Source organism: Platalea leucorodia, assembly GCF_965183815.1.
Source record: "Platalea leucorodia genome assembly, chromosome: 4".
NCBI lineage: Eukaryota > Metazoa > Chordata > Aves > Pelecaniformes > Threskiornithidae > Platalea > Platalea leucorodia.
The window spans coordinates 113,115,676-113,134,560 of NC_138826.1; the positions used below are offsets into that span (position 1 = coordinate 113,115,676).

The 18,885-nt window shown below is 36.8% G+C and overlaps 1 protein-coding gene across 1 annotated transcript in view; it reads right to left on the minus strand.

Annotated features, from left to right (window-relative positions):
- Positions 1-18,885, minus strand: part of KMT2E (lysine methyltransferase 2E (inactive)) — a 64,343-nt gene that overhangs the window by 7,541 nt on the left and 37,917 nt on the right. Inside the window, 13 exon segments of the mRNA XM_082309453.1 lie at positions 1,659-2,222; positions 3,736-3,792; positions 3,943-4,196; positions 4,987-5,131; positions 5,298-5,552; positions 7,496-7,804; positions 8,830-8,994; positions 10,871-10,969; positions 13,287-13,548; positions 15,162-15,271; positions 15,515-15,632; positions 16,734-16,864; positions 18,287-18,499. Of these exon segments, the coding sequence (XP_082165579.1) occupies positions 1,659-2,222; positions 3,736-3,792; positions 3,943-4,196; positions 4,987-5,131; positions 5,298-5,552; positions 7,496-7,804; positions 8,830-8,994; positions 10,871-10,969; positions 13,287-13,548; positions 15,162-15,271; positions 15,515-15,632; positions 16,734-16,864; positions 18,287-18,499 (2,682 nt within the window).

Genomic DNA, 18,885 nt, shown 5'->3' on the forward strand with positions numbered 1-18,885 from the left:
GCTTTGTTTGCAGTCCTAGGGTTTTTTGTTTGTTTTTAAACAGTTCTATCCATTAAAGACTCATCTATATGTCAGGGTAAGAGCAGTTAAAAATATTTGATTTTTCATAAAATAAAGTTTAGGTTAAGAACTGACCTTGCTTTGAAATAATTTATATTATTTCCACATCACATGATTAGGATCCCTGGAAGAGTATTGCTTTAAAGAATGCTTAAGCGTTAAGAATGGATGAAATCCGTGCAGTGTAGCCACTACATACAGGACTATATTGAAATGAGATGAACTTGTACAATGGTGAGAGAAAAACAGAGGAGAAAATGCCCATAGAAATGCTGAAATATGGAAAAACCTCCTTTAACAACTGCATAAAGACAGTCATGTCTTATGTCATCCTAGGGAAAGGCTTCTATTATTCTCCTACAAAATTCCTGAATTCTCACCTTCTCCTTAGGTGAGATTTCCCCCCCTTTTTACACTGTAAAAGGTTGCCTTTTTTGTGTATCCTTGGGAAGCCTAAACCCCATTATTTCAGGGGTACAGCTACAATTTTCTCTGGTTGTTTCTTCAAACAGAGACTTTTAGACAGGAATCGGGTGGGGGGGGGGGGGGGGTGTGGGGGGGGGGGGTGTCAAGGGAAGCCACACCTTTCCTCATTTAGGGATTAGCATAGCATAAGCCCTCAGCAGTAACAACCTGGAAGAATCCTTGTCAGCAAGAGAAAGGGGGGAGGGTTACTGAAGCACTAAGTGTTGCTGGGACTTAAAAAGAAATTAATTTAACCTTCAGACAAAGAAAAACGAGAAGCTACAGAAATTTTAGCTTCTTTTATGTTTTTTTGGCTTTGCCAAAACAGCAGAGCTACAGTAACACGCATGGGATCTATACAACTGTCAGGGTCAGGACCAGGTAAGAACAGAGCTCCTACTATCTTGCTTCAGTTATGTCTCAGTTTGAAGCAAAGTAATCAAAAATCCAGTTCTGATGGAGAACTGGAGGAAGAATCATGGGTCTAACCTGACAGTAAAGTGCAGTCAAAGACAGTTATGCAGGGTAACTTCCAGTTCTGGTTCGAGTTGCCCATGACCACACAACTTACCTACAAGAACTGTTTCATGAGAGTAGCAAATTTAGATTGTGCTTATTTTTCAAACACAGTATTTTATAAAAAAAGAAATGAAGCCAAGAAAAGAGTTCTTGAAACTAAGGATTTCTGTGTAGTTCCAACAGTGAAACCAAGATACCTTAAGTATATAAAAACTGGAATTTTAAAGTCTCAGTATCATAACTCTGTTAGTGCAATTTCTTGCAGTAATTCATAACAGATGTTCAGAGTATATGATCTCTATGACGCTAGTGCAGAATACTATAATACTTGGTGCCATAAGCAACCATTTTCAAACCTGAAAGCAATTATTTATTGAGCAATTCACTTAAGACTCATACGAAATAGAAGTGAATTTGTATCTATTACTTGGAAAAAATAAATTTCCTAATGGGTGTATGCAGCTTTACTCTTTGCTTTTCATTATTTCCCCTGAATAATGTCTACTACATTGTAGTATCTAAAGATGAGCCATCAGTTGTTTATTATTATTCTGTTCTAGAAATACCATTAGCAGACTATGTACGACAGACCAAATGATTCTTAAAATTACAACCTTTTTCTTTTGTGGAGGATTCTGGGGTGTGCAATTTCCATCCATCAAGTTGTCGTTATTGACAGTCCTTCCAAAGCCAGATGCAATTCCATCTTCTGAAGTACAAAAAACAGATGCTTCCATGAACATGCCTCTAGCATCGTCTTGAATCAGGCACTTTGACTCGCTTATTCTGAATCCACCTCCTACCTCCAACTGATGTGAAGGGGTCAAGTCCCTCAAATTAGAATTCATTGAGAAATTTACACCTGTCCTGTCGGGACTTTTTACCCAGGAAGAATAAATTGTGCCCCGTCCACAATGAGCAGTTTCTAATTGGCTGTTTGAATCAGTCCTATCATGTGGGGGGGCTTCCAGGTTTTTATGCAGTGCACTTTGCTCAATTACTTCGAGTCCCAGCTGGAGGTCTGACACAGATTCCATTTCTCCAGTGCACTGCCGTGTGACATCAGTCCTATTCCTTGGACTGGAATATCCAATAGTCTTTATTTCTTGCAGGCCCATTTCTGTCAGGTTGGAATTTCTGAAAGAATTCAGTGCTAGAATCGACGCTCTGTCATATCCCTGTGTGAAGAAAAAGCACATCAACTATTTTTCCATACTGCAACAAAACTACAACTATTCTGACGTTCAGTTGTGCCTTTAAGAGGGATTAAAGGCCTTCCAGTACCATGAATTTATCTATTTTTAAGAGACGGTTCTACAGCCAGACACTTATTTCTACTATTGCCATGTATTAGGTAAAGGCATTTTAATAAAATGCACATTAACCAAAGTCAAAATAAACTTTAAATGCCAGGTTTTATTTATGACTGGCAGAGGAAAGGGAGGAGCTTTAACAGGAGCAAGTCCCTGGCCAAGAAGTTACAAAGCACTTGCTTATTTAACATAAAAGGGATCCTTAGAGTCAAAACATTTGTTTGAAGAAGGGGAAAAAAAAAAAAAAAAAAAGAAAAAAGAAAAGAAAAAAAAAGGTTTTCTGAGACACTTCAGAATTTTAAGACAATATTAAAACCAGTATTCTGTAGAGAGAATTAAAAAGTGTTCTTAAGTTAAAGAAACTGACTTTTGCACTTCTTAAAACTGTATTAACTGCACATATCCATGGGTGGAAGTATCTTTTCTAAACCAACATGTTTTAAGGTTTTCATTAATCCTTTTTAAGTTATTTGTATTACAAAGCAAAAGTTCCTAAGTAAAACCCCTCTTTTTGAGTCAGATAAACATTAAAATATTCAATTACAGTAGTTTAGAAGTAATTGTTAAATTCAGCTGACAGCTATGATTGTATAAAAGTTTTTGTGTATTTCAACATTTGTCAAGATTTTTACCTAAAAAAAAAATTATACATATATGTGCTTAACTCCCAGGGGAGAGTATCTGGATCATTCATTTACGTGACTCACCAGAAGTGAAAGTCTCCCTTAGTATAACCCACAAAATCTTTTTACTGTTACTTATTTTTACCGTTACTTATTTTTACCTCTTCCTTTTGGGTGCCATTAAGTTTATGTATAGTTCAACACTTTTATGCAAATTGTGTTATCACACACAGCTCCAGGTCCCATGGGCGTTCTCCTGTTTCAGAGCCACGCTGGCCACCACACATCCTCACCCCCCGCTGGGAGCACCCAGGCGCATGCCAACAGCGCTGGCTGCACCTGAACTCATCCACCTAAACCCATTTATTACCCTTCTGCTCTGCTCTCTCACTCTGAGCATAATTAGGCTCAACAAAAGCAGTGAAGAGATGCTGGTAACAAGGAGAAGTGTCAATTTAAATCTAACTACAGCCTGAAAAGCAGAAGTGTTGTTTTTCTGGTTTTGTCTATAAATTGCCGTAGTTACTCCTTTCCATGACAGCCATCAGGATTTTTACGTGACACAGAAAAAGAGGAGAGAGAAAACAGTTTAAAATAGAAAATGAAATAGGTAAAGTGGAAATATACATTAATAACCAAATAAAACCTGTACATTCCAGGAAACTTGCAATGGCTGGTGAAGAGCATTTACTAAGAACAGTGCAGCCATACAGGTGCAATCAAGACACCGTTTGCATTTTGGCAAATACCCTTACCTCTTGACTGTAAGCTCGCCTTTTTATTTCTGGGGAACTGTCAGGTGAGGAAATATTCTAAATAAATAAGAAGAAATTGCAAGTCAATTTCTTTTTTTAGCCTGGAGAAACATAAACCCCCCCTTGTGGCAGGAGTACAAATACTGATTTACATTAGAATGTCTAAACACATTCTCTGAACACACTGAAATTCATTATAAATCTCACCTCAAAGTGCATGGTATTTCCATGTATACATGGAGTTACAGGAGTAACTGGCGAATATATGGGTTTGTAACCATTTCTACAAGCTTCATCTTCTGTTTTTACCCTAGGAGGAGTAGCAAACAATGATGGCTCGGAAGCAGTGATGTCAGCATGAGTTGGTGTGGCGTACGGAGAAGGAGTAGGTGTGGAGGTTTCTGAGAATTCAGACTCCAACAGCTGATACAGTCTTCGTTTTTTTAGTGGTGTGGTTAGATCTGTGGGTTAAAATTGGGAAAAAAGCTAGAAGAGAGCTACATGTAGTCATGACTTACAGTTGTTTATGTACTTGATGTAATGAAATTACCAACTCTGCATTAAAAAATTAGTAAGATTACAAAAATCTCTTAGGGGCAGGCTTCCTGAAAGATGAACTCTTAACAGCCTACAAACTTCCTGAAAAATAAACTTTTAGCCTACAGATATACCAGTAACTGAAATTTGTGTGCTAGGATGATGGGAAGAACTGTCTATGTTTCCAGAAAAGGGAAAGCCAACTTCTATGCATTTGTAAGACTCTTCAGCTAAAAAGTGGGAATTCCAAGTTCAGGACTGTACACAGAAATCATCTGATACGCTCCACATCCTTACAGAAGCGTGTTTAGTTTTTAGCATGTTCCCATTTTGTATTATGCCTAAATGACTACACAGCTTTTCCCCTGTGTGCAACACAGGCCCACTGAATTTAAAAGGAATTCTGAATATATAGAACAGCATGGAAAATTAATTTATAATCTAACCTCTTAATATTCATAGTCTAAAACATTAGTCATTTGTTGACTGTAAACACTATGAGACATGGTGGGTTACTTATCTAGTATCAATTATACATTAAAGGGGGAAAAATCCCAAGCACTATGCAGCTAAGCATTTATTTCAAAGAAAGTACCAGAAAACTGTGCCAAATACCCCTGGAATTTTCATTAACTCATGACTTTAAGAACCACGGTCTTCCACATTTAACTACTTCGACATAGCTCTTATGTACTATATTAGTAAAAGCTTCACCTGATAAGGAACAGCTGTCATTCAGTAATAAAGGACTTTTATTTTCACCGTTGATGGCTGGACTTCTAGATCTCTCTTGTGATGGTGAATTAAATCTATCAATCATTGTTGAATTTTCTTCTTCCAAAGCCTGCTTCAACCAACGCTGTAATAAAACAAGTTGAAATCAGTGACTTAACGTTTCAAAATGCATTTTACGCATGACAGAACTGGTTTGCCAACTAGCTTTTTTTCTGCCTGAATTTGTGCTACCAAATAGACTTGTTTGTAATTAATATGGGATGGGGAACCATAACGAAGGGAAGCATTACCTTCTTACAAGAGCCAGTAATGTTTTCCACAGGTTCTTTTTTCCTCCTCTTTTCTGAAAGGAATGGTGAAGTAAAACGAATATAGTGCTTTGGAGTTGAATACACATGTGGACTGTAAGTGAGACCTGGTAAAGAATTCAGTTGAGTAGCCAGAACTTCAGGGTCGGTAGTTATGCGTAGAGGCCTTTCTGATGGACTGTCTGTAGGCTTCCCTGTTTTATCACTCTTTTCACTTAACCATTCGCTGACCAAGTGCTAAACAGAGAGAGAGAAAAAATTAGTGGTTTATGAGTGTTTTTATCAGTGGCTTTTAGAAATTTTTTAGTCTTAATTATTCACCTAGTCGACTGTTACACAAACCAGAAAACAGCTGGTTTCCAGGCTGTAAGTTTAAGAATACACAGGGCAAGAATGAGGACAGTTTTAGTGAAATAACAGGGACAGCAGAAGGAATCAGTATAGATTTGTTCTACATACCGAAGTTCTGGGGGTTCTGCTTTTTGGTTCTGGTTGTGTGGGGGTTTTTTTTGTTTTGGGGTTGGTTTGGGCTTTTTTTGTTTGTTTGTTTGGAAAGCTAGCATTTAGTTCTTTTTTATTTAAGCATCACTGAATGTACTATACAAGTGCCCAGATCAAGTGTACTTACGACGTGAATTTATTAACAGAATTCCAAGACAAATTTTAAACTTGTTCCTGAGCACCTAAGCTGAGGGGAAATAGTGTAGCATTAATACAACAAAGTTAAGTAAACTCCTCATCAGATACCTGTACTGTCAGGGCTGTGCTTCAGTCAACATGTCAGGCAGACACCTTGAACATCCTTCACTATTGTAGTTGTATTAAATTACAACACATTTACTAAGGCACACTTGTCAAAAAAGGGTACTCTTTCCTAGCTAGTTCAGTGTTTCTGAAAAACATGCCAGTGGATTTTAGTTCCTATTAACAGAGAAACTAACCTCCTAAATTTTACAATGGTTCAACAAAATTAAAGGACATGCAAAACCAGCACATTATTAATATGATATTAAGGCTTTAAAACAGATTATCATAATATATTTAAGTTGCTCGTCTTTTACAAACCTATTTATATTCATTAATTCATTTTTAAAGCAGGACTTACTCCTCACTTAAGGTACATTGGGTACAATGCAATGAGACGTTTCACAGACTTTTATCCTTAATACTATGAAACAGCAAAAAAGTGCAGTAAAATTCAGACTTCTCGGATATCTTCCTTCTTTTTTGGTATGCAACACACAAAAAAGGAAGAAAGATTCTAGTCTCCCCTCTGATAAGAGGGGGAGATAAACTGATGCAATAAGCAGTGTTACTGGATGACTCAGGTGCCTTTTGAAAAAAAAAAAATTTAAATATGTTTACGGGTTTGAGATGAAATTGCTATTGTTCATTTGATAAGAAGTTTCAGCCTATGACTTCCCCTCCTTCTCCTCCACCAAATAAAACTTTCGGAAGAACTTGTAAAGCACGCTGAAAAAAAGTCACTTGTCAATTCAGCCTGTAGAATTTTAAAGCAGAAAGTTCTGCTGCTTTATTCACACTTGCAGATTTAAGATTTTTTTGAGTGTCTTTAAATATTGTGGCAATTCTTCAAGCTTTTTGCAATGCAGTCCAATAAAAACAAATTTAAAAACAAAGCTCTAAAGAGAGTAAAGAATCTTCCCTCCAAACATGCACATAAATTTTGAGTGTTTAAATCCATTCACTTCAGAACAGACATCTCAGAAGTACTAGAAGTTACTGACTTCCTTTGAGGTATTGTTTGCTACCATTAAAATACCTTCCAAAGCATATGATGAACAAAGGCAACTATTGTTGGGTGGTTTTTTTTTTCCCTTTTAAATTAACAGCTTTAATTGTGTTTTGGTTATGTATATTATTTCAGTCCATTTAGAAAGTACTTCCCTTAGAAAACAGTTGTTGCAAATTTGTTCTGGAAGATGTATTTTGGAAGTCTCTTAAAATCCAAAATAACTTCTGCTAATGGATGTTGCACATACCTTTTTTAATCTCTGAATTTATTACCAGTCAGTGGCTACGTAATGGTGATTTTTAAAGCAACGAGTCAACATTTTTTAAAAGAATCTATATATAGTTGCATAGTGATGCAGCAGCCTATAATTTTTTAAAACCCTGTTAAAGCCCATCCTCTTCTCCCCATCTCTTAAGAGACTTACCTTCTTTGTTTTAGGATACTTAGTAGGGCATTTATTAAGTGCTGGAGCTTCTGTTTCAGTAACCATTTCTGTAACAACAGTTTCTGTTTCAGGCTCAGCTACCAGTGCAGCATTCTCAGTTTCATTATGTTGTGAGGTTACTTCCACGTCAGGAGAAGATGGCTGGATATCTGAACACATGCTGACAGTTCTGTGTCGTCTACGTTGTTGTCCAATGTGAGTTCTACTTCGTGAGAAGCTTTTCCTCTGTTTAGCTCTATTAACTTTGGCTGGGGTAGGCTTGGTGGCAGTTTCTTCTTTCGCTGGTTCCTGGTACAAAATAAAAGTCTAGTAAACAGATCCCCCACACATGTAAAGCTACACATCTTAAAACAAAATGTCAGTTCCCCCTTCCTTTACAGGTCCAAAAAGCCTCTCATTTTTATCCTTAGAAATAAAGTACTTCAGAGATAGTATTTCTGTCCTTCTTCAAGGCAAACTACAACATTTCCTGTATTTTCCTCCCAAGCACCTGATACACCATTGGCAGAGTATTCACACACACACCAGTCACTGGTCAGATCACCAGTTTGTGTAAGAACTGCCATACCACATTCATTCATCTATAAGCTAGAAATCAGCTGCTTACATCATGATGTCTTTTAGTTCAATATCCTTTTCCTAATTTACAGTTTACTAAGCGTTTAGCATTGTCAAAAAAGGTACTTAACAGCATGCTGACAGGTACTATCCAGGGAAACAACCTGAACTGAGAATCTGTAGGGTATTTGCAAGGTAAGAAGCATACTAGTATCCAGCAACATCAGAGTAAGAAATTGTTTCTAGAACATAATCTGCAAAAACTCAGAACAAACTACGCCTTAGTAATTACTTTCCTTTAAAAGAGAAGAGAGGATTATAATCTGTTCCTGAATAACCCACTAAAGCAGCAAATTGTTCTCCACTGGTTATAGAGGGTGCCTAAGGAAAGTCACCTCCGGTGGCTAAAGTCAGCATCAGAAAACACCTCCCATCCTGAATTTCAAAGAGAAACCAAATTATACAGCTGGTGGGCGTGTGTGCACATTCGCATAAACTAATGTAACTGAAATTCCTCATAAATGAATTCTATACATATTTTCCTGGGGTGGGGGAATCAGGAGCCAACACAATATAATGTCAAAGAACTATACAGACTTTGGTCAAATATATTTTAAGTTCAGAGGGAGAAAAAAAAAAAAAAAAAAAAGTATTTCATACATCTTAAAGTACAGCTCAACATCTAAACCAATAAAATATGCCATGTTAAAAGCTAGTTTAAAAAAAAAAAAAAAAAAAGAGTTCTATATAACTACCTGGATAAATTCAGCATCATTGAGAATCTGTGCTTCCTTGCATTCTGATTTAACCTCAGTTTTTGCAGTGCTGATTCTTTCCAAAGCCTGTTCTCTTCTTTTTTCTCTTTTTTCTAGTCTGGCAAAAGCTTGCAGGATAGCTTCCATTTTCCGTTCTTCTCTTGTCTGATGGATTTAATAATAATCATGATCAAGTTTCAGTCATAATCTTTCAACATATGTAAATACGTAAATAATTTTATTTTTTTTTTAAAGTACTTCAGAACATGTTCACTGTGTGTTGACATGCAGATCAATTTCAGTGGAAGCTCAGAGGAAAGGGAGATGTTACAATGACTACGATTGTTACAGACTTCTGAAGAAAGGCTTGCATTCATACTAACCCTGACAAACGAGAAGAGGGTCCTGCTTTGGATTTAAGAACTTGCTAAAAATAGTGATTTACCAGTAAATCACTGGCCTATAAGCATAAAAAGAATACATAGCTCTGAGCCACTAACTTGCATGTGTAGTGTTTAAAAACAATGAAACACTAATGACCAGAAAGATATGAAATACTAACATATGTATGAAACAACAACAGAAACTCCATTATCCTCTGACCCAATTTTCCAAGTGTCAAACACTACATCAAAACATACAATCAACAACCAAGAATTGCTATTTCAAAATGAGGTAACAGTAGGTCACACAGAGAAGCTAAGACACACTCTATCTGTAATCCAGATCCCAGTGCTGTAGAGAGGCAAATCTCTTCATCTGCACAGAGCTCTGCTTAAGACAATACAGAGGTGGCAGAATTGGGAGCTTCTGTTACAAACTTTTTTTTTTAATAAATGCCTGCAGCTCAACAGTGCATTGGTAACAACAATGTGTTTATATCAAAGGAAGAAGAATACCCACAAATATATTGCTCATATGAGTGAATGAGGAACTCTGTTTTGCCACTAAACCGGCCTCTGTTTGCTTGGCAAAACACAGGCAAACTTGCAGTTATTTGCAATCGTCATAACAGAGCTAGGGTAATAATTGCGGTTTTAACTACTACAGCAACTTTGTTGTGACTAAGTTCCACAGAAAGCTCTGCTTTAGAAAGAATACAAATGTAAAGTGCCAAAAAAAAAAAAAAAAAAAAAAAGCCAGCACGTTCCCTGGAGCAAAACCAATATATCCAACAGTGTTTGATGAGAATCATTCCCCAAAAGGATGACAAGACACTGTTATATGTTAATATTAGAGCTCATGCTATCATTCTTCAGACTTCATATTAAAATGTAAATTTTACTTGAGCAGATTTTGCTTTCTGATGTCTAATAAACACAAGTCTCATCAATTTTGCTACTGACATGAGTTGTAGGAAATACTGACCAAAAGGAATGTATACACCATCCCCCTTTATTTTTTTAAGGTCTGGGCAGATGCAGACAGTTTTGGTGCCACCCTGAACTCCACTTACTAGAAGTTCTGTGAGCACAAACAATAAAATGAAATTTCCAAACATCAGTATTCCATTATGCAACTCGGCCAAGATTTTGATTTCACTAGTAATTTTAAGTATCTCGCATTCTGAATGCGTAACAAGAAAAGCACATTTTAAAATGACAGTTTCTGTAAAACTGTTCTACCAACTTCTGAAAATTAGGATTTCTGCAGCTTTCCAAGTTTAGAACTCAAAAAAACAGTCAGGCAAAAACCCTGACTCCCAGTACTATCTATAAAATAGCCATTACAAATAACATGCAGTAATATGGAGTGAAGAAAATAAAATCTAGGGGATTTCTACAATGTCTTTTTTAAAGGCAATAGAAAATTATATACAGTTGAAGATAAAAGCAGGTTTTTGTCAGAAAGCAATGATTAAGCCAGACAAAATGCTCTCAAATAGCAAGCTTTGCATTTTATGTTGAAGTTCACATAAGGATCTGACTTCATATATACTCAGATTCTACAAGCCTACAAAAAGGCAGCAATTAGCATGGGAAGAGCAGGTGTCACTAAGCCTTAGGGACAACTTTAGGCAGCTACTTGCTTCCCAACTTACCATCTTCCTTTTCCGTTCTGCAATCTGCTCCTCTGATTCCATTTCTACTTCATTGCTAATGGGAGTTTTTTCTTCTATATCATCAATAAAATCTGGCTCCTGAAAGATGGAAATGACTGCTTTACAGAAGCTCTACTACTCTTGCAAACTAGGGAAAACTACAAGCCACACAGAACTAGGAACACTCAAGATCATTACATCAAAAGTAACCAAGCCAATAAATCAAGACAAAAATGTAAAAAAACCCTAATATCCACATGCACCTTTGTATAAACCTGTAAATATCATCACGTGACTAGATCTTTTCCATTCTGACCTTAGACACATCTGTATCTTTTTTTCATTAGCATACTGCTCTTATTGAAATTTTGGGGTTCCATCCCCACTCCCCCACCCCACCAACTAAAAAAAGTACCAGAACTGAACTTCCAAACCAACAGAAACTTTTGGGCACTTACACTGGCCACTGATCTAGCCACTTTATAATCAGTTAAAGAATTAGGAGCTGTACATCATATACCCACTAAAAAAAAGGCATGAGTGAACAGAGTGAATATCAAAGGAGATGTTAACAGACAATTATATACAGGTTCTTCTCAGCTCAAAAGTATATTAGAAGTCACATTTTCCATTTACACTCTCACTATAGAATTTAATGACAGTGCCATACCATAAGGAAACACGAGTTAGCTAACTTAATAATGTTTTTCTGTTTGGGAAAAAAAACCATGAAACAATAACTTTGAAAAGAGTTAAGTGTTCACTAGTCCTATAAGCAATTTCACTTTTACATAATGGACTAGACAAATTTTTTTAAACATTTGTCTTAAAAGTACATTTACATTTTCCTGTATGCTTTCTTTACCTATATTCACACCAGGAAAAAAGCTATTAATTGACTGGCTTCTAATCTTTAGATACACATTTTAACAGCTTTATTCTTCTCACAACTCCTACTGTTTTAAGTTCAGTTTTGAAAAACAACACGCGTTCTTCTGTGACTGTTCTATATAAGCACTGTATATTACGTTAAAAGCTCAGGAGAAGATTCCAAATACCAGTTATCACTTGTTAAAAACAAAACAAAAGCCAAAAAAATCACTTAAAATGAGAAAGTTTAAATGTTGCTTCTAGAGATCATAACGTGTAACAGTCACATGCCATGCCTTCTGGACTTCCAAGCATTTTTAAGCTACTTAGCTACTAAAACTCCAGAATAATTTGATCATCTTATGAAAACTGGGGGTCAATACGCTCATTTTCACCTTATTTCCTTCACTCCTAAGTGATGTTAAAAGATTAGGAACTTGGAAATGGCTCCCTCACAGAATAACTCCTTTTCCTCTGCTCCTAAATTATCATCAAAAACCACCATACAAGGAAGAAAAAAATCCACCACCACCCCCAAAAAGAAAGAAAAGAAAGATAGTTGCGAAAGTAACCATCTTCTCATGTTAAATATTTATCTTTAATAGCTGCTCCGCAAAATTAAGTTAATAATTAATCTCATGGATCTCTCCCACTAGTTCTTTCAAACTAACATATTACACGACAGACTAATTTGGAATTGACTGCCATGGTATATTACCAGGTAGCTTTACCATACTATCCACCTATTATCCAGTATTTGGCTTCAAAACACACCTTCCTCCTCCCAACTCCCCAGACTCTATTTATCTTCTACACAGAGCTGCAGCCAGTACTATTCTGGGTTGACGTTTTATTTATTATACGAGCAGGGCTACTTATTGCTATGTTTAAAATACCACACTCCTGAGTAACATATACAACTAACCAAAAGACACTTCAGGGTGGACTAGGAGCTCCTGAAAGCATGACATGAGGCTTTCACATTACAGATCTACAAAGAAATTCAGAGGAAAAATGTGTAGTTAAAACTGGTACGGGAACCAACATAGCTTTAAGTACAATCAAATATTATGGGGACAAACTTTTTAGCAAGGCCTGCTGCAACAGGACAAGGGGTCATGGCTTTATACTAAAAGGAGGCAGATTCAGACCAGGTTTAAGGAAGAAGTTTTTTACAATGAGGGTGGTGAAACACTGGAACAAGTTCCCCAGAGAGGTGGTAGATGCCCCATCCCTGGAAACATTCAAGGCCAGGCTGGATGGGGCTGTGAGCAACCTGATCTGGTTGAACGTGTCCCTGCTCACTGCAGGGGGGCTGGACTAGACGGCCTTTAAAGCTCCCTTCCAACCTCAACTATTCTATGATTCTACAATTAAGGAAAACTGAAAATAGTACAAAAAAATCTAGACAACTTATCCATTATTATAATTTTTGATAAATCTCCATACTCCTTTTCAGTGACTTGTTAGAATTCCTTTAATAACTGCAAAAGGAGAGTATTTGTTTTTTAAAAGTTTTTCTTTCTGATCATCTTTGTGTCAATACCTGATTATTAGAAATGGACAGCCTGAGGGGAGAAAGCTTCCTCTGTTTATTATCTGCGATTTTCATTTTGGTGGCTGCTCCTTCACAGTCCAATGTGATGTTCTGATTTTGAGTCTCCTTTTCTCTTGAAACATCTTTCTCTTTCTTTCCCTTCTTCCTTCTGGTTTCATATCCAGTATTGATGTTTTCTGTAGGCTCAGAACGTCTGAGAACTGGACATTCAGGATTTTCTTTGAGGCAAGCACAATCCACTTTGTATTTACTAAAAGTAAATGCAAGAAGGCGTATTTTGATTAGGCTGTACAGCAATGAGACTTTCCAATACTAAATCACACAAGCTGATACATTTCACATTAAACATCTGCTATGATGCAAACCAAGCATATTAAAAGCACCTGACTCAAGTTTTCACCAAAATATACAAAATTGCTGTAATTCAATAATCTCATCTACTGATTAACAGAATTTGCTTAAAACACAGAAGACATCTAAAACCTGAGCATATCCTGGGCAGAAATATATAACCACCACATTAAGGAAATTAACAGACACATGGAAGGAGAGTTCTTGCTTTATGCAAAGACAGCAGACACAATTTACAGAACGAGCACACTGGAAAGAACTCAAGAGTCACTTTGCACAATTTTAAGTTCCACTTGGATACATAGGACCTGTTATTCAAACACATTCAACTTACACAGGCTGCCAGCTCCAGGTACTAAACACAACTACTACATACTTTCAAAAGGACAGGTAACAAAACCCAAAAAAACCTATCAACCAGGCAATTTCTCAGGTTGTCTTCATGTGAGGGATGTAGGAGTATGTCTACAACACTTAACAGTGCAAGGCATCTTGAGCCAGTCTGAACCCAAGTTGATTAATACAGGTAGTACTCTATGGACATAACTAGTTCAGGTCCAGAAGCAGTGAAGGCATGTCTGCACAGCACTGCACCCAAGCTGACTTATGAGCAGATCACAGACAAGTGTATTACCTTGGTGTAGGAAAACGTGAAACAGTTGGACTGCTTCTGGACCCGACCAAGTGCACATACAGAAATAGGCTCTTCAGTGCTTCAGTTTCCAAGGTCAGTATTAGCCTAGATGTTCCTGCACAATGTACCTATACCCTAGAACATTTCCTACTAGCCAAAAGAAATCATTACTAGATTATATCACTCAAAGGCCTTATTTTGACATCAGATTTCAAAGAGGTGTTTGAATAACAGTTCCTACATATGTGAGTGGAACTTAACTGATTATTTCCTCTACCATTTCAAAATGATGCTTACAGATAATTGCAACAGTTTATTAGACCCTTCCCCAACTCATCAACCGAGTAGCAGCTATATTCAGGAAAATGTGTAATAAGTTATGGAATCTAAGGCACTAAGCATTCAGTGTATTTCAACGTTCTTAATCACACATTAAGCAAACATGATTTATAACTAAAATCCACAGACAAGTGTCTGCCTGAAGTTATACTACAGACACACTCTGAAATAAATAGGGCGTTACCAAATAGTTCTAGATTTTCTTCCCTCTACGCTCCCCACAGTATGGGACACCTATATATGATAAATTTTCATAGTGCATCTTTATTCATATCCGTCTAAGTTTGTATCTTTTCCACCTTGTTTATAAGTAACTGCAACATTGCTGAAATTAGCAACAGATACGCAGTAATAAAAATACAGAAGAAACCCTGCCCCCCCCCCCCCCCCCGTTCATTGTAAATACAATGCTCAAGGAGCCCTGTTATTAAAGCATGCAAGAAAGTAAATGACAGAAAAAAAACCAAAGCCACTCTGAATCACAACATAACTTAACAAGCATTAGATGTGTTTTAGAACAGCATGCCCAAAATACTTACCAGTTTCCATAATCAAAATCAAATGCTATAGTAATCTCTGCTCCCTTTGGAATGTTATGGATGGAGTAAATATAAAGATGAATTGTTCCATCTTCAATTACATGCCTCACCTATATTCAAAAGAACATTATTAGATTATCATGAATTGGGTTTTTTTGGTGTGTGTTTGTTTGTTTTGTTTTGGGGTTTTTTGTTTGTTTGGGGTTTTTGTGGTTTTTGTTGTTGTTGTTGTTGTTTTTTTTAAAGCACCTGTATAGAAATTGTAGGGATTACTCAAATTATCAGTTGGGAAACTCAAGGAGAAGGGGACTTCAAGTAAATAAAACCTAATTTAACATTATGTACATGCTCACCTCTGCATTTGGTGTACATGAACGCCTGATGAATCGAGCTTCATTTCCGAAAGTCCTTGCATCAACACACATTTCTAACCCATGGAATTTGGAATAAAACAAGACAAATGGGTATGGCCTGAAAAAGATACAAGAAAACCAGAATTTTATCATTTTTAAAGATGGTAAATATCACTTATTTTTCACACTAGTTAGCTTTGTAACATGATTTTTGGCATGATACACCAAATTCATGGGTTAATCCAAGAATGACACAATTTTATTTAAGCTTCATGATTTTAACTGGTACGTTCTCCAAACGTGTTCTCGGAAAACCGAAAGTCTGAGTTACAGCCCTGAATGTAATTCTTCTGCATAGGATCTAAAGGGAGGAACAGTAACAGGGCAAGCACTAGATGTGGAAGACACAGGGTTAAGATTCTTCATCTTTCTTAAACTTTTCTTATTGCAGGTCCTAAAATGAAACTCAGGTACAAAGCCTCACAGAATCATCTAAAAAAACAGAATAAAATAACACCTCCACATTGCTGCCTAACAATACTGCCCTGCAGTATCACTAGCACCCAACCCTCCTGAAGAAAGGGGGCATCTAAATACTTTGCCGAGATACGCATTAAGTTCTGCTGTTACAAGTGCCAGGGAACCCTTCCATCTTTACTGAGCACAAGCTCTGTGTTCTCTCTTCTCCTCGAACAGGCTGCTTGCAATTTCCCAAGTAGGTGTGTCTGTGCAGTTAGTGGCGGCACTGAAAATCATCCACGGGAAGAAGAAAGCAGTCACACGTTGCTCAGTAACAACCAACTAGAGAATTCTGGCAGTAAAAAGGCCCCAAGTTCACCTGTGTCCAATTCCGTTCTCAGCCTAATGGACTTAAAAACTATTTCTCTCAAAAAAGAGAACATCTTTGCCATTACCTTCTGAATTATTTCAGTATGGTAGAACATGCTAGTCTCCAGTTAAATGTGCACAACGAGCCAACTAAGAATGCAGGAATCCTATAACCAGGGAAGAACAAAGAAAAAGGAAACTAACTCCTAAGCAGATCCGTAAGGATATCCAGAAGAGAAGGGGAGACCAGATTCCAGCTGCAATTATTTTTAATCAGACAAGAGTAAAATGCAAGACACTGCTGGTAACAAAGGCCCACTTGTACTTCAGGCAAGAGTTTGGCAAAACAGCATTTTAAGTTACCTTATTAGAACATTTAGAATAAACAAACCTTTTAAAGAAATATCCATTAGCTTCAAATTGTTCTCTCAGCATGAACTTTCCTCTGTATTCAATAATAAGTGCATCAGGAGGCAAGTCTTTGGCAGCTTTTAAGATTTTCTTGTTTTTTTGCACGTAACTCTATAAAGACATAAGTTAATTTATGAAGTATCATCTTCTACTATTTTTCCATTACTATTAACAGCAGATTATACTTTCACAACTACTAAACAGTTCTATACAAACTAAAAAAACCCTCCTTTTTGTAATTAAACCTCCACACTGATTTGATCAAACTGTCCTGTTCCCCTACCAATGCAACTAGTTATGAATTTAGATTCAAGGAATGCTTTAGCCCTAATTCTCCAGCACATGGCTGAAAACCAACATATTCATATTCTCACAATTCAAGTACTATATCCCTTAGTGCACTTAACTCTCACCACTACCAGGACCAATCGCTGCATTGTTTTGCATAAAACTTTCAAAAGGCTTCAACTCCTTCAAACAAAACAAAACATGCAAACATAAAAGGATGCTCATGATTCATTCAAGGAAAAACAGAACAGGAAAATAACAAAATAATAATAATAAAAAAAGAATCCTGAGAGAGTTTCCAAATTTCTTATTTCCATATCTTTAGATGGAAGGATGGCTTTTAATTAAAAACCAATACATACCCTGACAATTAGTGAACTCACACCTCTCATAACTGTCATCGCCAATCAAAAAGGAAGTAGCCTCTATGTAGGCTCTGTAAGCAGGGATATTCCTCTAAGGAGGGTGCCCCATATGCCATGATGGTCTTTGAGGAAAAGAAGCAAAGATGCTTCCATTAATCTGCTACAGTAACTACTCCTTGAGATTTCTGCTATAAAATGCTATGTTATAAGGCTCTGGTTTTAAGCTGATAAGGAACTGATGTTAAGGATAGAAAAAGACAATTTTTTCATAAACTAGAAATTACAGGATCACAAGAGTAAAAAAGAAATCAGTATCAGAATATCACCTACGATCACAAACATCTTTCATGAACTGATAAATGAAGTTCTATTCTATCTGAATACCAGATTTACCATATCTTAAGAAAAACGTGGACAATTAACATGTTGATACATATAGCAGAAAAAAGATTCCAACTTCAATGCTTCTATCTACTCTAACCACTCCTGATATTCCTCACAGAGCAGAGAAACAGCAGCAGCAAAGTTTACTGCACTATGCCCACCACAAAGGACAGTCTAAGGACAATTAAATGTTCAGGCTAAGGCTAGCATCTTACTTGTTTTTATGAGAACTGATATGCAAGTGTAAACATAATCAGGGGTGACACAGGATGTATGAAAACCAATTACAAATTCTGAAAAAGCTGTTAAAACTCTGATGCTTAGATCTCTGGTGAGACAAGATACAGAAAATGAATGTGAATTCCCGTCCCGTCCCCCCATTTCCGCCCCCCCGCCTTTTTTTTTTTTTTTTTTTTTAAAGAAAGGAATCTAAATGGAGATCTTTGTCATGGCACAAAACCAGCATGCAATAACACAACATGGCACAGCTTGTTACCTCTACTGGAGGTTTGAAAATCAGACTGCTGGTGCTGACTTCTTTTTTGTCATTTCCATTGCCTAATCTCAGAGCTATTTTTTGTGCCTCCCTCTGGACACCCTCACTGTACTGGTTGTTATTTGCTTCTTCATAACGATCCATCCATGCCTTGATTTTAGTTTCCCATCCAAAGTTCGAACTGTCAGTAGGATCAATCTCTGGAGCTGAGCCCTGAAAATTAAAGTGACCAGATATTACAAGGTAAGAAAAAGATATTAAAATAAGTCTACAACAAGACACAAAATGAAGGGCAAAGGTATGCCATTGATTTAGGGTCTTTTTCTTTTTAGAAAGTCCAGTGTAAAATTCTGTATTACTTAAAAGCATTAAGTTGAATACAGTAGCACTACATTTGTCCTTTTATGAATTTTATCATTTCGTAAGTATCACCCAAGTTCAGGAATACACTCCCTCTTCAATAGGGATTCTAGCTTTTAGTGGGATGAGAATGGAGACTGACACTGTTTCCTCCCACAACTGCACTGCATCATGAATCTATGAGTGCAGGAGTTGGAGAGTCAGATCTCCCTTCCTACTCAACTTTTGTGAACATATGC